At 41.0% G+C, this 20,167-nt stretch overlaps 1 protein-coding gene across 1 annotated transcript in view; it reads right to left on the bottom strand.

Annotated features, from left to right (window-relative positions):
- Positions 1-15,399: 15,399 nt before the first annotated feature.
- The window catches only part of LOC309844980 (uncharacterized protein), a gene marked incomplete at its 5' end in the record, with an annotated part of 76,498 nt that continues 71,730 nt past the window's right edge, over positions 15,400-20,167 (bottom strand). Inside the window, 2 exons of the mRNA XM_082692418.1 lie at positions 15,400-15,686; positions 16,014-16,189. Coding sequence (XP_082548544.1) covers positions 15,601-15,686; positions 16,014-16,189 — 262 coding nt within the window. The 3' untranslated portion in view covers positions 15,400-15,600. The remainder of the gene's footprint in view (positions 15,687-16,013; positions 16,190-20,167) is intronic.

Raw genomic sequence — 20,167 nt, forward strand, 5'->3', positions numbered from 1 at the left:
AATGAGTCCCGAAGTCATTGTCCCTCGTAGAGCGGCACGTCAGCAGCCTCACCGGGCTGACCTTCTCTCCTGGGGCGGTCTTGGACCAGCGCCCTCTGCCGACTCTACCCCTGTTTGAACGAGCAGCCAGGCCTTCCCTTCCAAAAAGGTAGACAAAGTGCGTCCTCTGTGCCCTTGGCTAACCTCCGCCAGTCCTTCCAGAGTCCGCTCCAGCGATCCTCGGCTTTCAGCAGGAAAACTTCAGTCTGTGCAATGGCCTTCAGAAGAGTTTGTCGGATTCTGAATGTATCTATATGTGCACATTTGTAAGAGCATGTGTGTGTGTGGGGGGGGGTGTATTTGGCCTTTTTGATGAAGGCTTACAGACTGGCAGTTCATGGGATTTTCACAGTATCTGGGACCTGAGAAATGGCATAAAGCACTGAGGAAAAATCTCACTTCACCGGAAAAACTAGCCACAGCTGCAATAGGGTATTTAGGCTGTAGAGTTGGAAGGCCTGACTTCAAACTGAGATTCTCTACAAAGTAACTTAATCTCTCCAAGCCTCAGTTTCCTCAACTGTAAAATAGGAATGATAACAATAGCACTTAATCCCCTGATTTCAGGCAAAGATTCAACGATACAACGTACACAATGCACTTAGTGAATTACTTAGCATATATTAATTGCTCCCTAAAGGTTGAACTTTATTACTGAGAGGAATTCCTTCAAACATGTAAAATATTAGGTTCTTTAAAATCCCAGTGTGTGTATCATACTCTTTCCAATAATTTTATGATTTTTTGGATGAGGTAGATGGGTTACTTTTGTCTTTCGATAGGAAAATGTGTAATTTCTTTGAAATAGCCTAAGTATCTAGGGTGATGAACTAGACAGAATTTTAAAATTATATAATTTTAAAGCAAGTGAAGACCTGAATTATCATCTAATCATATCCCCTTTGATGCCATCTTATAGGTACAATAATCAAGACACATCTTGAAAAAGGACTTGTCCAGGTCACTCCAATTTTGTGACCACAATCTAGGAACTAATTCTGAGCTGGTTTTACCACAGCTCTCAAAGACCTTTTCAGCCTTTTTCCTCCCCATTTCATCAGATTCTCAAAGGTCTATAAAAGAGAAGATTGAGAATTGCTGTCCCATAGGGAACATCACCATCTATCAGATCTGCTCAAATCCCTGACTTCCTAGACCCTTTGGCTCAAAGCCAGTATTTCCCCCCGCTCAGAGAATTGTGTATCAGTCTCTCCTCACTGTTTATCTTAGTTTTATGATGCGTATCACATTATATTTCTCTTTTGGTCCCATTAGAGCATAAACTTCTTAAAGACAGTAGATATGACCTTGCATCTAATAGAATCTGACAAAATAATGTTTCACAAAGGAAAAGATAGAAGGTACAAAGGTATTGGAAGGGCACCTATTTCACTGATGAACTTGAACCTGAAAAACTCCAGAGGACTTAAGAGAAGCCCATTGCTCATTGCTGGCACTCTCTCCCAGAGTCATTTGAAAACAATATGAATATAATCAGCCTGTAATCAGAGCCAACAGCATGGAAAGGTTAGAAGTGGGCTGTGAGGAAAAATCCAAAACCCATTCACACCTTGGGGACAGGACTCTAGAAAGACACACAGTCAAAAGATGAAATTCAAGCCTGAAAACAGAATATATGGCAGGGATTTGTTCATAAGAGCATGGTTCCTTGATCTGGTTCCTAGATTAAGACCCCACTGGAAAGAACAGAGCTGACAAAGTGCCAGGCTCTGTCTACACGTCTGAGATTGGACAGGACTGCAGGAGGGGGTGAGATCCCCAGCTTTGCAGATGAGAAGCCATGCGGGAAGAAGTCAGCGTGTCTCTTACTGCTGTTTCTCAGCCTGTCTTCCTTACTGCACCCCAGATTCTGCCGTGAGAGGAAAGGCATGGCCACACTTTCTATCAACCCAACAATTATCTTCATGGAGCAAGGGCTGTTAACCTCAGCTGAAATCATCATTGGCTTCCCCTGAAAGAATGCACTAAAAAGTTGCCCAGGGCACTGTGTGTCTGAATAGAGGACTTGTAGGTTTGACAGGCTTCTCAGAGGTCTGTGACTGAGAAGAGGTCAGTGATAGCTGCTTTAGTCTCTCAAATCCTAGAGGAATCCTATTCCTTTCAAATCTCTCAGAGTGATACATATATATTTTTTTAATCCATTCCCTGAACCATCATCCCTTTTGTCACAGGCCAAGATTTGCAGACATCAGTGTCTTAAGGGAGGATTCTCCAAACGTGCTGCACGTCCAGTGTTAATCAGAAGAGGTTGCTGGATGTCTGAAAAGGCAGTTCAGTCTGCCTGAGAATCCTAAAGGAGCCCAAACAGTCACTTTGCCAAAGAGAAACTCACGAAACACGGTGCAAACTTACAGATCGCGAAGTATTCCTTTGACACAGCAGATACAGTAGCTTAAAGAACGTTCGGGGTAATGTGCTGACTGATAATCCTTAGGCAAGAATCATGATTCATTCGTTTTCAGATCAGGTTTTGACCTTGACAGAGGGCAGGAGCAACTTCATTTTATTTTTAAATTATCTGGAGACCTGCTTTTCAAAAGCTGAACAAAACAGGTGATGTGTTTGTGTCTTTTTTGGCCGGAGAAACTCCCATTCCAGAACAAAAGGACATCATCAAGATTCCACTGCTCAGAGACAGAGAATTCACAGTGTTGTTTGAAGGGCTGGGGTTAACTAAACACCAGCATTTATCTGAGAGTAACAAGTGAGGGAGCAATTTGTTTTCCATGGGATTTAGATCTATTCTGGTCTTTAGTAAATTGCAAATGTTAATGCAGTGCCCAGGTCCCAAGAGTAAGAATAGAAGAGAGTACGCTGAACACTATTGAGGTTTTATTTACCCAAATGAGCAGCTTTTAAAACAAGGCACTTCGGTCTCTTTGGGTGTTAGATGCTCACATCAGCAACCCTTCCAACCAGCCAGTCTCTTGCACAAAATCCACCTGGTGTGGACAGTTGATGACCCGAGAGACATGGCCGGTTGCCTGCTAATAGCCATTAGGTTTTTGTTGTTAATGTAGTTGTTATTGTTGTTTGTTGTTCCATTAGGTCTTTAGTACCACACAATTGTTTTGTTCTGAGATGTTAAAAAAAAAAAAATTACATTTTCAAACTTTGTTAAAGTTTGAAGCGATGGTGGGGCACCATTCAGACTGCTGAGATGTAAGCAGATGATGCAAAATTTTTCCCCAAACCTGTTGAGTCAGCTAACATATGCTTCTATGTTTAACTAATTAATTAATTACCTTTTGCTCTTCCTCTTATTTCTTCCTGGAGTGGACACAAGATGCTGAAGGTAAAGCAGAAGACATGCATGGGGACAAAATTCACAATGCTAGGAAAAAGAAAGTCCTCGGGTCCTTGATGACCTCATGGAGCCTCCCATCAAGCCTAGACTCCCTGACTCTAGTTTTTGTCATGTAAGGTGAAAGACGTACTTGATTATAATAATGCACTAATTAATGGAATTTTCTCCTACTTGCAACCAAATGTAGTTCCTACAGATGCAGTGTTTCTACTGTCCTGATGATTTGAGGCTTCCTAATTCCCCTGAAACTTAGATGCAAATCAAGAGAGAGAGCGAGATTGGATTATTTGTTCTTTGGGTGTTGAGTTTGCTAAGTTCTTTATAGATCTCCCTGATATGAGGAAGTGGTGATGCAACATGGAGGCTTAAGTGGGTAGGAGAAGAATAAATGAAACAAGATGGGATTGGGAGGGAGACAAACCAAAAGTGACTCTTAATCTCACAAAACAAACTGAGGGTTGCTGGGGGGAGGGGGTTTGGGAGAAGGGGGTGGGATTATGGACACTGGGGAGGGTATGTGCTTTGGTGAGTGCTGTGAAGTGTGTAAACCTGGTGATTCACAGACCTGTACCCCTGGGGATAAAAATATATGTTTATAAAAAATAAAAAATTAAAAAAAAAAAAAAGAGAGAGAGAGAGAGCGAGAGAGATGGAGAGATGAGGCAAAACTGTTTTTTCTCTCTTGATAACCAAACTGAATTAGACTACATTTCTGGCCGTCAGTGAGATGGAAGCTCAAGAAAATATAGGTGTTTTTTTTTAATTTTAGAAAAAAATATTGAAGGGGTTTTTTTTGTGCATTTGCCTTTGAACTTCTGAAATTCATACATATTGCAAAAGTGCACTGTAACACACAACTTAAACAAAATGCCAGACAATAATATTAAGTTCATAGGCTTTCATATTTAGAAAAAGACCCTTACTGGTGACATCTTCCTCCTGAGGCCCCAGCTGTCCGTCTTCACTTTTGGGGGGGGGGCTGCTTTTACTCTCTTTTCTAAGATCTTTCTTCTATCTTCCTTTTTCTCCATGTCCCAGGGCCATAAAGCCTTGTCCTGTCAGCTGACCAGGGGAAACATTCAAAATTCCTATTAATATTTTTGGTAGCAACTTAGCCTCCTGTGTTTTATCGTCTCCCATCTTTTCTGTTTCATGGTGGAAGAATTAATGTTTTCTTGGACCCAATGAGCAGTCTGTGTGTTCTCCACTTCAGCTTTACTTTGACAACCTCCCAAACCTCTGATTAACTTTTTAGGCTTTGCTCAAGGTCAAAGTTAGAGGGCTTTCCTCCTCCAAACCGTGACTACCAGCACAAAGTGTGTGCAAGGCCGTGAGGCCATGCTGGAATCTTTATTCTCTTACGTTCCAAAGTAAACTGCATGGAGGTTAGAGGGTTTTCTACGCTTTTTTAAAATTTATTTCTTACAGATTTATTTATTTATTTTAGAGAGAGAGAGAGAGAGAGAGAGTGCGAGCGCTTGCATGGGGGGTGGTGAGGGAGAGGGAGAGGCAGAAAATCCCAAGCAGATTTCACCCTCAGCATGGAGCCTGACTAGGGCTTGATCTCACCACCCTGATATCAGTGAGCAGAAATCAAGTGTGGGAGGCTTAACCCACTGAGCCACCCTGGTGCCTCTCCCCTCTTTTAATAGAGATATTTGCGTGGAGCCTGGCAGCACAAGAAACCCAAATATCGAGGACTAAGAAGCACAGAGTAAATGGTGAGCATCACACTGAACTAGTGATTTAATAAGCTCAACTCACCAACTCAGCAGCAAGATCCAGAGCTCTTGCCCACCCTCACAATCCCTTCTCTCCAGTAGCTTCCTGGGGACCATGGGGCGTTCCCTGCTTCAGTGCCCACGGGGTCAGTGGATCCTGGCTCAGGCATGAGCTAGCAGCTTCCCTGTACGGCGGCCCTCCAACTTCCCCGGTCTCACTGGTCAGACCTTCTTTCCTGTTGAAGCCACCAATTGCCTGACAACCATTGTCACTGGACTGGAACCAGTTGAATCCCAAACTGCTCTCACTTGCTATACTCTTCATGGGTCTCCTGGGCTGTGTCCTCAGGAAGTGGGTGTGTACCTTGATAAAGTGTCAGGAAGAGTTGCTGCACGGACTCTGCCACCTGTCTTCCCCTAAGATACCCACGCGCACATGCACCACACACCCCCACGTGCACACAAGTATGCACACCCACACCCTCACGCACACATGCACAATACACATCCACCACCCTGCAGAGGACGGATGTCCTGCTCCAGGCCCATCACTGCCTCTCTTGCATCAGGTTACTTCCCACCCTACCTCTTTTAGGGACATGTTGCCAAACCTCCGCCACCACCATCTCAGCTGGGAGGCAGGGCGATGAAATGGTTAAGACCAGGGGCTCAGAAGCTCATAAAGTTGGGCTTACTTTCCAAGTTGCTGCTTTTTAGTGAAGTGAACTTGAAAAAATACTTAACCTTTCTGAGACTCAGTTGCCTCATCTTTAAAATGGATTGATTGGGCGCCTGGGTGGCTCAGTGGTTAAGCCGCTGCCTTCGGCTCAGGTCATGATCTCAGGGTCCTGGGATCGAGTCCCGCATCGGGCTCTCTGCTCAGCAGGGAGCCTGCTTCCCTCTCTCTCTCTCTCTCTCTGCCTGCCTCTCTGTCTACTGTGATCTCTCTCTGTCAAATAAATAAATAAAATCTTTAAAAAAAAAATAAAATAAAATGGATTGATTATCCCTGTGATTTTTTTTAAAGGATTATACAAGATGATGTAAGTTAAGTACTTCGTGCTAGGGCTGATTCCTCCTAAGTGTTGATAATTTAGTGTTTCCAATAATGGATTTCTTCCTTTAGCAGTTAACCCAGAGGCTGGGAAGCCACCCACCCATACACACACACACACACACACACACACACACACACACACACACAGAGGTGTGCTGCTTGCTGGTCTCTCTTCACCAGAGACTAGTCCCTCCCCAGCAAGGTAGGTTCTATGTCTCTTTCTATCCAGCTCCTTAGTAATTTTTTTCTTGGTCCCTCTCACACCTAAATCTAACACATGTAAAAAAGGTAAACTATGGAATATTGAAGCTTGGTTCTCCTCAGTTAGGCTGGTGATGCTCTGAGGAGCAGCACAAAGAGGCTTTTGCCATGCTGTGGAGGGGAATGTCAAGCAGAGAATCTGCTGACACCAGTTTACAGTAAGTCTTCCGAAGGACATACAAAGAAAAGGCATGGCATTTGGACCAGAAAAGACAACTGTGTAGAGGGGTCACTTGAGATGGGCTTTTAGAGAAAGATACGATTTAACGTGCAAAAAGTGAATGGGAAAGGCAGTCTAGGCAGAAGGTGAAGCACAAGCAAAATGTCAGAGGTTGGAAATTGTGGAGCATATTCCATTTGGCTGAATCAAGATGTAAATTTTTGGCTTTTCAAAGTAAAGTTTAGTCTCGGTCAGTGTCTAGCTAGGCCTTTGTCCTTTATGCCCATTTATTACAGTGGAGGCCAGGGAAAGATCCTTCTGGGAAAATGTAGAAAAGTTGAAGAAAAACTGAAAAATCAGCCTGATGGCCTTGCTGGATTTTTTCTATGGAGTCTGAACTAGCCTATAAATGGGAAGTTCTTATGTGTCCATATGACCCCATTCTGATCCATACACATGATCCTCTCTCTATATACGCACGTGTAACTGTGTGTGCTGTTGGAAATATACATATCTGTACTCACAAATATGTGACTGGAATTATATATGCCTATGTATTTATCTCTGGTTGGTAAGACTATGGGAAATTTAAGTAAAGATCTATATTTCTAATTTTCTTTCTTTCCTCCCTCCTTACTTAGCAAATACTCAACGAGGTGAGCTTGTTTGGACAAAAAGCCCAAATATGAAATAAATGGAGCTTCAGAAAACAAAAACAAAATGGTACCTTGTTCATATTAATAGTTGACTTGAAAATGTCAGGGAACTTGTGGAAAGTAACGTTAGCTAAATAAGATTTTAACCATAGCAGAAGGATGACATAAATGAACCCCCTCAGGCTACATTCTTCAAAGCAGACCCATAAGGTCTTTAAAAGTTGATTTTAACAATCCCCCTGAGATTTCCTGCCAGCTGGAGGAGAAAGTTGAGAATAGAGATCATAAGGTTATTGGCCTCTGTTCCTCTTCCTCCGCCCTGATCCCAGCCCCACTGCAGGTCACCACTGAGTCCTTGGGGATAGTGGAGAGGAACGGAGTCAGTTGTCTTCTAGTTCTCTCATGTTTTTGTCTATCTTCGACGCAACACACCTGAAGAACGGTGCACCTGTAGCTTAGCACGGCACACAAAGTATTGGAGCTGTTTTGCACACTTATTGTTCTACAGACACAGAGACAGTGGGTTAAAGAGATGAGGACAGAAAGATGGGAAGGAGACACAGATGGCCCTTAAGGTACTGGTAAAGAGTTTAGCTTTATTCTAAATGTAAAAAGAGGGAATTAGAGATTCAGAGCAAGGCAGAGCTATGGTCCAGTTAAGAAGGTCACTCCTGGGGCTCCTGGGTGGCTCAGTCGGTCAAGCTGGGGTAATGATCTCAGGGTCATGGGATCAAGCCTTGCATTGGGCTCTAGGCTCAGCATGGAGTCTGCTTGTCCCTCTCCTTCTGCTCCTCCCCCTGCTGTGCTCTCTCTAAAATAAATAATAAATAAAACCCTAAAAAGAAAAAAGGTCACTGTCACTGCTTTATAGAGAATTAACTAGAGTGAAATTAAATGGAGGCAGGAAAATGAGTTTAGTGAATGGTCTAGGAAAAAGATAATGTTTTAAGCTCACACACATACATGAATAAATATACACATCTATATACATACATAAATATATGCATACCTACCTAGAAATATCTACATATACATTTGTTTCTATTTATTTGACATAAAATGGCTACCATACTATAGCCTTATGTAATTCTTTTTCTCATAACACTTTAGTATGTCACTAAACAGATGTGTCACAGGTTATCAAACTAATTGTTTTGCTGTTGGTCATGTCTTTCTAGTTTTTATTGTTCAGGATGATACTTTTTGTAATAGGTTTGCCAAAAGATCATTGCCTATGTCTGCAGATTTCTGTAAAGTTAATTACTGAAATGCAACTGGGTCAAAGGTTTTCTTTTCAAGGGTTTTGACACAGAATGCCAAACAGCCCTCCCCAATGGCTATTCCCCATTAAATCCCACGTCACAAGGGTATGGTGATGCCCAGCTCCACAGACTCTCCCCACATGATATAAATCTGCCAAGTTAATGGACAGAAATACTGCAGTTATTTCAAGTAGTATTTCTTTGATTATTAGTGAGGTTAAATATGTAAATTCCCCCTTTTCATTTATTTTTCTATGCCTTGTCTTCAAGTAGAGCAGAGAGAGAATTAAGCATGAAGGTTCCTGAAATTATGAACATAAGAATATAAATCATACACAAACCCCTGTGCCAGTCCACAAATTCTCTGAAGTTTCTTAAGTGATTTCTTACATTTCCCTGACCTCTAGGTTGCCACACGCCATCTCACTTGCCGAGCAAATCTGCAATGAGTGTAAATAAAATTAAATGCTTTGAAAGTTGGTTCAAGTCACTATCTCATATGTGAGACGTGGTGCTTAACAAATGATCCTACAACACCCTAGTGACTCCCATGCTGATCTCACTGTAAAATTAATTGAACAATTAGGGTTTGTGGCTCTCTAGTGAAGGAAGGAAACTCCAATTTTCAGGCAAGCTGTGTAAGCGAGAAAGCAGCATCTCCACGAGACGTATTACGGAAAACTGCTCTCCACGGCCCTCCTTTACATTGGATGGTACCAGGACTGCATGAGTTCAGCCATGGAGCCAGGAGCTCAGAACCCTCGCTTAAATGTAACCATGGCCTGCTACCTGTAGAAAGAAGCCATGCTCACTTTTATTGGCAAAACATTAAAAATGTGGGAACTTAGAAAAGGCTTATAAGTTAGGGGACATAAAAGCTGAGAGACTGGTAGTAAAATAAGTGAACAAATTTGTGGTTTTCATTTCTGAGGTTTAGTGCCGAGCTTTTATTGACTCAGAAGCAAATAGGTAAATCATTGGATGAAGTTCCAACTTGGAGTCTGAATAGCTTTTGACTTTCATCCTGCTCTGCCCAAATTGCGGCAGGAATGAGGTTGGTAGGCATGGGTTTCTTTTAATAAATATGAGAAAGCTAGAAATCCCTTTTCTCATTTTTTTGAATTAAGTCCTGTGACCTTGGAAACAAAACAGCTGAAATTAATGTAATTTCTATTCCTTTTAAACAACTAAGGAATCATGCCCTGGGTTAGGTGTCAGGATCAAATCTCAGTAGCTGACACTTCACACCAAGGCACTGTGCTCCCCAAGGACATCATTTAAGCAATGTTACCCCTCAAGCCACGTATGTCAGGAAAAAATACATGGTACCGGGATTATTAATCTTTTTCTTCCTAGTGGAATGTAATAAAGTAATGGAATCTTAGAGCAAAAGAAGAAAGAGGAAATAACATTTATTAAGCACCTTCTGTGTGCGAGGTCCTATAGTTGTGCCCCACATGTTTGTTTTCTTTTTTTTCCAGTTAATTCTCGTAACAATCCTCTGAGATAGATATGGATATCCCCATTGTCCTGATGAGGAAAGTAGGGCTCGGAGAAGTTAAGGAGCAGGTCTACAGCCTCAGAACCAGAAGTAATTTATATCTATGTGACCTGGAAGACTAGAAACTTTCTAATGCCCATTGACATTCTGGATTTCAGGATCTGGAGAAAACTCCCCCTTCACTCAGGGAGGAGGAGAGAGTGGAAGACGAGAGACCAGCATGCCCAAGCCCAGCCTGAAGAGGCTTGACATATAATTCAGCTGCATCCCCATCATGTGGGGGTCAGGACACGGAAGTCCAGGGATAGGGGCCAAGCTTCCTAGAAGCAGGGACTGAGATGGGGATTGGCAAAGGGATGCAGGCTGGGGAAAGGAAGAAACTCAGCACAGATGAGGTTTGGGGCTCCCAGGGGAGAGCCAGCACAGGCTGCCTGGCTTACAAGAGGTCACTGTGGATGCCCCAGTCCCAGTGGAGCATCTATGGCTGACACACCACGTGGAGCAGAGAGAAGGCATCTTCACGGAGCCCTGCCTGGAGTCCTGACGCTAAGAATCATGGGCAATGTCTTGGTGTGTCTTCAGCCAACCACTAAGTTTCAGATGGCTTTTCTGCAGTGAGAGATTGCTACAACATCTCCAAAGCTGTATCTGATGGGGAAAGAACATTCCCTAAAGCCAAATCTGGTTACTGTTTCTAGCAAAAGTGTGCATATCCTGAGGAAGAAAATAGATGTTAGCTGAGTACCCTCTTAATCCCCTTTATCCATGTCACCCATCCCCCCACCTACCTCACCTCTGGCAACCGCCAGTGTGTGCTCTGTATTGGGAGTCTGGGTTTTTGCTGCTGTGATTTGTCTCTTTCTTTGCTCATTTGTGCTGTTTCTTAAATTTTACATATGAGTGAAATCATATTCTATTTGTTTATCTCTAGTTGACTTATGTCCCTTAGCATTTTACTGTATTTGTGTGTCTGTGACCTTTGAGTGTCTGTGTGTGTCCCTGAGACTGTGCGCTTGGCATGTCTCTGTGGGTGTGTTCCTATCCTATGTATATATCTGTGTGTGTCTGGTGTTCCCACAACTGTGCACCTGCTGGGTGGGAGGTATGTTGGTTCTATGTGTATCTCTGTATATCTGTGTATCTTGTGCCCCTGGGCTTGTCTCTGTGTGTACGTGGGTCCTGTGTCCGTGCACGTATGTGTCACCATTTTCTGTGTGGTGCCTCTGGGCTCCTCTCTATGTACATTTTAGTTTTACTGACATTCCTCTTGTCCTGTGGTGTGTCCCCTCAAGAAAAGGAAAGAAAGAGAAAAAGGAAGAAAGAAAGAAAATACATGTTAGAGTCTCTCGCAGACAAGACCTTGGACCTGCTCCTTAAAATTTGCCTTGACTCCCCTGATAGCTTATCTCATTGTTTTTGTATTCTGTCAGTCATTTTTCCTGAAGTTCTACCTCTAGGAAAAAAGCACTGGTAAGGCTTAGCCGGGCTTGGAGGCCATCTCTTGCCCAGGAGTGAGTACCAGACAATCAAACGTTTGGGCATAGGAAGTTGATGCTCCAATGGTGTGACATGCATCCCTTAGAAATGCTGAGGGAGTAAGGGGTTACCTCTAGATCCTCTGAACCTCGACCCTGCCTACTCTTCCCCTTTCTGAAGCCCGCTTATGTGACCTCTTTCTAGCTTCCGATTCTATCTTTCAGGGAACTCCTTTGGTGCTTACAACCAGAGAGCCTTAACTAATATGTAAATTCTGAGAGAAAGTAGCCCCCCAGTATAGTTCCGATTGAGCACAGGAGGAGACTGAGGCTGTGGGCAGTTGAGTTTCATTGTTCCAGGTGTGTGGGCAGAATCAGAGCCCAGGCTTTCTGATGTTCAGCCCAATGAATTTCCTCTGTTCCAAAGGAGAAGCAAGTCTGAGGACAGGATTTTCATTCTTCAGATGGGGAAAATGAAGCCTATGGAGGGGGGAATGCTGCCATCTTCAGGAATAACCCAGACCCTGAGAGTGGGCAAGCCTCAATATGAAGTTATCCAATGTTCAGTCTTCTCTACAGAGATGCTCCAATTGTGACTGAAAAAAATATATCTATTTTATTTTTATATTTTTTAGAGAGGGAGAGTGGGCAGAGGGGAGAGGGAGAGGGAGAGAGAATCTTAAACAGACTCCACGCTGGGCAGGGCTCCATCCCAAGACCCCAAAATCATGACCTGAGCTGAAATCAAGAGTCGGATGTTTAACCGACTGAGCCCCCCAGGCAGACTTGTGACTGAAAAAACCTCAATAATTTACCAAGTTAAGTAGCAACCTTATGTTCTGAATCATGAGTAAAGAACTACATTTGACCCTCCCAATTCAATTCTAAAAGTTAATGAGAATTTAGCTTATAATAAATTAGTTAATTGGGAAAATTATTTGCCCTACTTAGTAGAAGGTCTCAGTAGTGAGACTGTAGGCCCTGGGCACATTCATGGGATGCTCTTAAAACCCACATAACAAAATGATTTACAGTCTTAAACCATGAATTAAAAGCTATGAATCTATTATTCATGAAATGACTTAAATTAGTCAAGCAATTTCTGCTTTCTTTCCCTCTCCCATCTCTAAGTTCCTGGTATTTTTCCTCTTATTTTCTCTGTTGAAAAACACTTTTTTCTCTTATTTCTCCTTTCTTTGTCAAGAAGATATGCCCTTCAAACTACAGACATTTTCTATTTTCTCCCACATATACTGGTGTTGACTCTATCCACACTACTTATATTTTTATAGACTCTGGCTATATTAGTTTTTCATTTCTGAACTCTTACAGCACTCGGATTCTGGCAATTAAATATAGTTTCTTACATTGCTACTTCCCACCTGTGCTTTCAGCTTCAAGATTACATTTTTCATGGTTGGTAGTAAATCTTTTTCCATTTTTTACATGTCTCATAGTTCACACAGGGTTGTAAGACAAGAGATTTTTTTTTTAATTCATTCATTCCTTCAAGGATTATTTATGAAAAATCTTCTTAGTTCTAGGAATGGTTCTCAGCTTAGAGCTACCAAGATGAAGACAATCCATTCCTGGCTTCAAGAAGTGAAGGAACCAATCAGTGCCTCTCAAGTCTTTATCTATTCAAGAGTTCCATCACTGTAAAGAGAAACTCACCAACTAGGGCATTATGGAGACTGAGGGACTTGACAATAGTAAGTGAAAACACTCAGGGTCCTTGAACATCATAGAGCTGGAAAGTTTCGGGCTGGGAATCAGAAGACATGAGCTTTGATTCCAGTTCTGCTAAGTAAGACCAGGGAAAAACCTGGTCTGAAAACCTGGGAAGATGAACTAGACATTCTGGAAGTTTCCCTCCCATCCTAAGATTCTGTGAACAAAGAACAAGACGAAATTCTTCCAGATTCTAACCAGAAACAATAGGATAAAATTAGGAACATTAAAACTAAGGTTATTTGTGGGAGATAGTTCTGCTTAGGAAGAACTTAATGGAATATCGAGTTGTTTTCGAAGGGGAAAGTTTCCTCCTTGGTTAAAGAAATTTCAAAATAAATCCTGACAAATACCATGGCATACACTGCAAGCATCCTAAAAAAGCCTATGGAAACATGTAAAAAGAATAAAGGAAGGAGACAAAGATGAATGGACTTTTTTCTTTCTGGAATATCTATTACTGCATAAAAGAATTTTCTAGTCCCCAGAAATACATTATTCTTTGCTTCTTAAACAGAATCAAAAGAAATGAAATGATGGTAGAATAAATTTGCAAAGTGTTCAATTAGAGTCACAAATTTACAAATAAACCCTTTTTCCACACAGGACTGAAGCTTCAAGACATCAAGTACATTTGCTTTTTGTACAGCACATCAGAATGTTAAGTTAACGAGACACAAGAGTGAATAATATGTCAACATAACGATAAGCCTGAGTGACAAAATAATCAAATATGAGGAAAACATTTTTGGAGCAAAGTGGTAACAGCTGCAATAAGGCATGAGAGAAATTGTGCAGGATCCATTTAGCTCGGGAGACCCAAGTGAAAAGGGAGAAAAAAAAAATAGAACAGCAGGAGTCAAACATGAGCTTACATTGTATCAAAGCCCAAGGACTGAGGAAAACTCTCTAGATGGCAGAGGAAGCGTACAAAGGAACCAAACTCAACTCAAGAAAGCAAAGCCTATTTGAAAGCATATAGATGATTTGGATCATCGAGGAATCACACAGAGAGAATTAATGAGTCAGAACAGGGCTGGAACATAAGATTTTCATAATGTTATTTTACTCCCTTTTCAAAATTCAGTATTCTTCCTTGGAAAAATGTATGGTGCCCCCCGAGTGAGTCCCCATATAGCTTTGGAGGAGAACTTGAATAGATTCCAAAGAGGCAGAAGGCAGGAAAATTAAAAGTGGATGTCCAAAAAATGTGGCCTCTAGTGTAGACAGCTGTGAAATAAAACAGAGGTTCGAAAGACTCCGACGGTAAGAAAATACATTCTCAAATGTATCAAAGCTCTGTTAACATAGAATGGGGACAACAGGAACATTACACCTTCACGGAATTGAATTCAAGTTTAAACAAATATCAAGGTGGTTAGGCTCTTTAAGTAAAGTCAGAAAATTCAAACAGATGACTCCCCTGGTGACAATATCTCATACACATTATCCGTATGTGTATTTCACATCCGCTGGCTGCGTTAACTTTTAAACTCTCCTATTTGTAAAATGGCCAGCACTGACTTAGGGGGAGAGAGTGGTAAATTTTAACAAAGATGTACAACTCATGTTGGGATCTGTGGTTGAATTGAAACAAGTATACAAAACATAAAATCGTGGAAAGATAGAACATTCTCCCTCTGCTCTCCCTGATAGAGGTGTTTTAAAGTAGCATACATGGAAAGAAAATTTGCTTTTTTTTTTTTTAAAGCCAAATATATATATTTTTTAAGATTTTATTTATTTATTTGTGAGGGAAAGAGAGCGTGAGCATGTACAAGCAGAGGGAGCTGCAGGCAGAGGGAGAAACAGGTTCCCCATTGAGCAAAGAGCCCAATGAGGGATTCGATCCCAGGACCCTGGGATCATGACCGGAGTCAGAGGCAGATGCTTAACCGACTGAGCCAATTAGGCGCCCCCCAAAGATTCTTGACATGAGCAAAGAAAGATGATGTAAGTCCAGGGGCATTCATGGTTGCTCTAGCCAAAGCATGGCCCTTGTATACAGGACACAGGTCTCCCATGATCTGGGAAAGATGCATATGGTACAGATACCTGGACATACAGAAAAACTGGACAAGCAAAAAAACAAAAGAGTATCCTTACCAAAATACCTCATATGTGTACTAGGTCTTACATTTCACAAAGTTGTCTATGGATGTTCTTACTGCCATTTTCTAAATAAGTAAACTGAGATCTGGAGACATTTCTAATTTAGTCAATACTGCCACAGCTGGAAAGGAGATCTTCATGCCGGTCTTCTGACACCTAGTCTAGTGCCTTGTCTGTTCTACCGCCTTCCTTCTTTCTCGATGCAGTGGAGTCTGTGGTGGAGAAGGATTGGAACATGATTCAAGGGGTTTACTTTACTTCAGTAAAGTAGCCGGTTACTCTGTGGAGTTTATGTAATCATAACTGAAGAAGTCTCTTTCCGGATATCCAGAAATGTACTGAGACAGGCAGGGGTACAGGAAAGAATGGTCTCTGTACTGCACCTGGAGGACATTGTGTGGGTAGGAAAGGGAGAAGAGAAGGAGAACTAACATTTTTTGAGCCATAACTATGTGCCAGACACAGAGCTAAGGGCTTCACATGTGATTTCTCTTAACCCCACCCTAGGAATAGGTTTTAGAGGCTCCCTTTTAGAGAGGAGAAAACTGAAAGATCAGAGAAGTCAAGGAATAGTCCCAATATTTCCTAGCTAGAAGGCAGTGGAGACAGGATTTGAGAAAGAAGTGGGTCTGACTTCAAAAACTCCAATGCCTTGTTGCCTCACACCATGCATACTTGAGAGTTACAGGTTATGAAAGGCTCTCACCTACCTAATGTCACTTGACATGAATGAAGCACAGGGCCCTCCCTCAGAGCCGGACAGCAGAGTTCGTAGAGGGGGTAGAGGCAGTCACCGTACTCTCTCCCTTTAGCCAGGAATAAGAGGAAAATACAGTCTGGAGAAGAGAAGGCTCTGGTGGCTTCTCCTGAAACCAGGATCTGAGTGCTGATGTGAAAGAGGGAAGCAGATTGTGTCACTGAACACTCTCACCTGCTCCATCGGGCCACAGCCGTACGCTTGTACTTCATGACATGTTTCCTGTCTCAACAGCATCTGCTAGACACACATTTCAGAGTTTATTACAAACAGCAGGCTGGATCCTACAGAGAAGAGAACATTCTTCAATGTAGGGTATACCATTCTCTCTTCAGACCATGAGAACTGCTGCCCTGAGCCCAAGGATGGAAGAATATTCCAGAAGGAAAATGTTCACCAGTGCACAACTAGAGATTACTTTCTTCTTGGATGTAGAAGCAGGGGTGGTTGTGGTTGGGAAAAACCATCACACTGAGCTTTATGGCACCATAAAGAAATGCTAATTTACTTAATACCCCTGAGTAAGCACAGAAAGAAGCTGCTGTTCCCTCTCTCCAAATTTCCCCACTCACAACCCCACATCTCCTACCCACATGAATATTGTGCCCATTAATGAAAAAAAAAAAATGAGAAATGAGTCAGTGACCTGTATAGATAGGTAGGATAAACAAATAAACTTTTTCTAAAAAATTAGATTAGTTAATACTAGCTGTTGTAACAACCTCAATCTTAGTGTCCTAACACAATAAAAATTTCTCATTTATATCACAGTCGAATGAAGATCAGATAAGGCAATAACAAAGGGGGGACTCCCTCCCTCTAACAGTCTGGTGTCAGAGGAGGCATGCTGAAACTAGAAGATTTAATAATAAAAATAAGATACAGAGTCTCTTAACATAATGCCCAACATGCCCAAGATACAATCAGAAATCACTTGTCACACTAAAAACAGGAAAAATCTCAATTTGAATGAAAAAGGACAATCAACACATAACACCAAGATCTCACAGATGTTAGAATTATCTATCTGACAAAGATTTTCAAGCAACCATCAAAAAAAGTGTTTTAGTAAGTAATTATAAACAGACCTGGAACAAATGAAACAGAGAAAAATAATCTCAGCCAATAAATGGAAGACATAAAGAAGAACCAAATGGGAAATTTACAACTAAAAAATACAATAACCAAAAGGAAAAACTCAGTGGATGGGCTTGATGGTAGAATAAAAAGGATGGAGGGAAGAATAAATGAACTGTAAGGTAGAACAATAGAAATCACCCAGTCTGAATAACAGAAAGAAAATACACTGAAATAAAAGGAATAGTCTTTGGATATAACAAAAGATCTAATATTTGTGTCACGAGAGTCTCAGAAGCAGAGGAGAAAGAGGGCAGTGCTGAAAAAAATTCAAAGAAATCATAAGTAAAAATCACCAAATTTGGCAAAATACATAAACCTAGGTTCCAGAAAATTATGGAACCCCAATAGGATAAATTCAAAGAAATGCTAAGACCCAGTAGAGTCAAGCTTCTAAAAACCAAAGACAAAATATCTTGAAAATAATAAGAGAGAAGTGATACCCTACCTATAGGAGAGAAATAATTGAATGGATAGCAGATGTATTTGGAAATAATCAGGAGGAAGAGGCACCATAATTTGTTGAGGTCCTGAAAGGAAAGAGCTACCAAGTCCAAATTCTATAACCAGCAAGAAAAAACATCCTCCAAGCTTGAAGGAGAAATCAAGACATTCTCAGATGAAGGAAAACCAAGAGAATATGTCACCTGCAGACTTACCCTGGGAAAATGGCTAAGGAGAGTTCTTGAAACAGACGGGAAATGTAAAAGAACAAATTTAGGAACATCAAGAAGGACGAAAGAACAAGAAAAAAAGTAAATATGGGTAGGTATCACATACTTTCTTCTCCTCTTGAATTTTCTAAATAGTGTGTGATGTTTGAAGCAAAAATTACAGCCTTGTTCAATTGTCAGTATATGTAGAGGAAATATTTAAAGCAAATGGGAAAGGATAAATGAACTTAATATAAGGTAAGGCTTCCACCATTTATATGAGCCAGTAAAGTGTACACAGTAGTAGACTGTTGATAAGTTATGTATATTTAATATAATATCTAGAGAAATAACAAAGATTTTATACAAAGATGCATGAAAATGAACTATAGTTAAAATAGAATTCAAGAGAAATTTCAAGTAACCCACAGTAAGACAGGAAACAGAAAAAACAAACAAACAAACCAACCCCAAAACAGGAATAAGATGGCAGAACAAATGATAACCTATCAAAATCTTACTTCATATACAAAATCTGACCTTCCTTTGACTGCTGAACCAGACTCTCTGCTTAGTGATGGGCTCCCCTGGCCTGAGTAAGTAGCTGAATAAAAGGAAATCCATTCTTCTCATATGCCAATTCATGCCAACTTTTCACTGTCCCCAGGTCATAAGTAAATTAATAACTCAACATACTCCAGAGGTCATTAGAAAATTAAGCTTAGAAACTGAAAACTTGCATATGAAAGACTCAAGTTCTCTATATACATAGGTTGGGATTTACAAGTTTATGTATTTGTCAGAACTCATGTGTATGCTGAACTATTTAGGGGCAAGTGTTTGTATCAAATCTGCAACTTACTTGAATGCATAAAAGCATTATAGATTAAAGCAAGAGGGATAAGAAACAGATATGTGATGATATGTGTTTACATATGATAATTGTTAATGATAGAATCTAGGTAGGGGGTATACATGTGTTCACTGTGGAATTCTTTCCTTGTTACTTTCTATGGAAAATTTCCATAGAAAACTGCTAAGAACATTAATGACTGCTGATTTTGATAGACAAAGATAAGAAATATCTATAAAGATTTTCTGTGAGGATACTTATAGGAGGAAGGGAGTCAATGGTAGAATCAGGTTGAAGCTTGTATCTTTCCAAATTAGTGTTTTCATTTTCTTTGGGAAAAATGCCCAGTAGTGGAATTATTGGATTATATAGTATTTATGTTTTTAACTTTTGGGGACCTTCCATACTGTTTTCCACAGTGGCTAATCCACATAATTAATAACAACTACTCATCCATTCTTAGACCTACAGCTCCTTAAATGGAGCTGAGAGTTTACCTTTGAGAAGGCATACTAGAACCATGATCATTTAAAAAATTAAAATTAAAATTAAAACATAAGAATATATATTCTAGATTTTCTCAAGGAAATGTGGGGGAGACTATGAAAATCAAGTAATTAAGAGTTATGACTCTAGACCACCTCCCTGGTAGGCAAAGTGAGACCCAATCTAATCTGTGATGTACTTCTTGTTCCTGAGTGCAGAGATGGAAATAAACTCTTGAGCCACAAGCAGAATTCCTGCATTGATTCCCAGATCCTTGAGTGAAGCTATTGTGGCAGGAAGGACAAAAGAGGAACACTGGCGCTCTTCCTTTGTGTTAAATAAGTAAACAATCGAACAAACTAACAAAAAGCACAATACTGCGCCCCTGTGTGATTTAGAGTTAGTGCCACATTCAGTCTGAAAACTCACAGGGGTGGTGACACCCCTCCCATCGCCAGGTGTCTCCAGTTAAAAATGTAGAACTTACACTGGTCTATGAAAGAGGGGATTATTACAAGGTTGATCACATGGAGTGGCTCAATGACAGCTGAGAATTGGCACAAGGGAGATAGTTCCAGTACCTGGTATATAATTATTAAACTGACAGGACAAATAACCAGAGCAGTACACTTTTACCTGACAGGGACTAGTATGTTTTGCCTCAGGGTTACTTCTCCTCTGCAGATGGACACCACAGTTTATTTATGGAGAGGTTTACCATCCTACTAATACACAAACCAATCGGTCTACTGCATACATAGAATCACAAAGGAGTCATGCTTCTCATCATGAGACTCAGCAATGATTACACTGAATTGGAACATGACCATTTGAGGTTCTTCAAGAAAATAGATATAAGAGGAGGTCATGGTGTTGACTGTAATTATTGATTATAATTATCAAGGACACTCCTCACACTTTAGCTGGAGAGGGATATGGATGGAACCCAGATGATGTCCTTATAATTACCAGCAAAAT

Source organism: Mustela nivalis, assembly GCF_964662115.1.
Source record: "Mustela nivalis genome assembly, chromosome: 12".
NCBI classification, from domain to species: domain Eukaryota; kingdom Metazoa; phylum Chordata; class Mammalia; order Carnivora; family Mustelidae; genus Mustela; species Mustela nivalis.